This window comes from Asparagus officinalis, unplaced genomic scaffold (genome assembly GCF_001876935.1).
Source record: "Asparagus officinalis unplaced genomic scaffold, Aspof.V1 AsparagusV1_Un324, whole genome shotgun sequence".
Taxonomy (NCBI): Eukaryota; Viridiplantae; Streptophyta; class Magnoliopsida; order Asparagales; family Asparagaceae; genus Asparagus; species Asparagus officinalis.
The window spans coordinates 50,437-52,022 of record NW_017972589.1 but is presented as its reverse complement, the minus strand read 5'-3'; the positions used below and the strand labels follow the sequence as shown (position 1 = coordinate 52,022).

At 36.9% G+C, this 1,586-nt stretch overlaps 1 protein-coding gene across 1 annotated transcript; it reads right to left on the bottom strand.

The window, feature by feature from the left end:
- Window positions 1-230: 230 nt before the first annotated feature.
- LOC109827616 lies at window positions 231-1,044 on the bottom strand. Its single transcript, XM_020394632.1, has one exon. It carries the CDS (start codon window positions 960-962, stop codon window positions 447-449), a length of 516 nt encoding a protein of 171 aa, XP_020250221.1. The 5' UTR covers window positions 963-1,044; the 3' UTR covers window positions 231-446.
- Window positions 1,045-1,586: the final 542 nt, after the last annotated feature.

The following is a 1,586-nucleotide window of genomic DNA, read 5'->3' as shown; positions in this document are numbered from 1 at the left end:
AGAGATATTTACCTTGCTTTCTTAATGTATGCTTGTGTGTTGGCTGCACTGATCTGCGGCAAAAGCAAGTTTGTGGTTGAGCTCATAATCATAAGTCTTTTTCTTTTTCTCAAGGATTTTCTTTCCCATGAGAAATCTAGCTCCTATGTATATGGCCCTAAGGACAAACATCATACTTTTGTGGTTAGCTCAGCATTTTTCTTGTAACATACAATATTTTACACCATATGTCGACAAACCAACACCAAAGATTGAAACTTTGACCTCCAAGAGATATATGCAGCATACTCAATGAAAACAAGCAAAATGCCAATTCTCAAGAGTAACTTGCACTCCAATGATCTTCAAAAAAGGGTTACATGCATTCCTACAAAAGATCTTCCTTTCATTAGCTAGCTAGGATAATTCGTCGCATAGATACATAACTATAATATCTGACGTACTTTCTAACAATTGCCATAGTAGTCTATGGTTCTTGCTTCAATCCTCCTTTGCTTGTTAACCCTAGCAATGAAGTCTTCAACCCTCTTGTTCAATTCATCTAAGCCCCCATTGAGATCACCCTCTTCCACCTCTTCATATTTACTCTCTTCTCTGTCTTCTAGTACTACATCCTTCTTTACTGCATTCTCGCTAATGTTTAACCTTTGGAGGCTCTTGTTCCGGCTAACATACTCATCATAGATATCATAAGAAGGAGAAGGGATTGAGAGCTTAGACTGGCCAAAAAGAACGATAACGATGATATTGAAAATGACGAAGAGGCACTTGGTATCGACAATCACCATGAGAAGAGTCTTGAGGAGGGAGAAGGTGAAGGGGAGCCAAAGAGGGCTTGAGAGAAATAGGCCAAGGAAAATTGTTGCCAGAAAGAACTTGAGGAGGTCTTGGAGGAGCTTTGTTGTCTTTGATCTTCTATGACATTTCATGGCTTTGAGCTTCTCTATCATTATAGGATCCATGAAGAAGTGACGAATGAATTAGCTTTCAGAGTTGGAGGTGTAATTGATGAGATAGAAGTTAGAATATAATTAGAAAAATGAGGTTTAAATAAGAAGGGAAAGAAAATGCATTGGCTTAGCGTGATCCCTCCTTTTAAAAAGACTGCAGAGACTATTGGAGGCTTCTTTTGCTTTTTCTTTCTTTTCTTCACCACTTGTTTGATGTGGTGATATCGGCCTTTTTATGGATTCTTAACCATGCGGAAGAAATTAAACCACAAAAATCTTGCAAATTTTCTTAAGGTTAAGGAATAGCAAGGGAAGTTAACATAATAATTAGGACATGTGATCAATACAATTACTTCACTCGTCACAGGAAAGCGAATATCTCTCACACACACACACATGAACGTTTATAATTATTTCAACTGCAAGAATATGTATAAGAATCTTTGTCACCCATTGTAGCTTTCTTCAAATTTAGGGGCTGTTTAGTTCATTTCCTAGATATAGGGAAATGCAATTCCATGTAAAGAAACTCAAGTTTTGAGTTTTCCAAACTTTTCCAAGAAATAGATTGTTTTGGTTTGGTTCACACATAAAATAAGGTGGAAAATCAATGTATGTACTTTTTAGGGAAAAGTG

Bases quoted from the DNA above. Each gene is read 5' to 3' on its own strand.
- LOC109827616 (XM_020394632.1), bottom strand. From the start codon at position 962: ATGGATCCTATAATGATAGAGAAGCTCAAAGCCATGAAATGTCATAGA.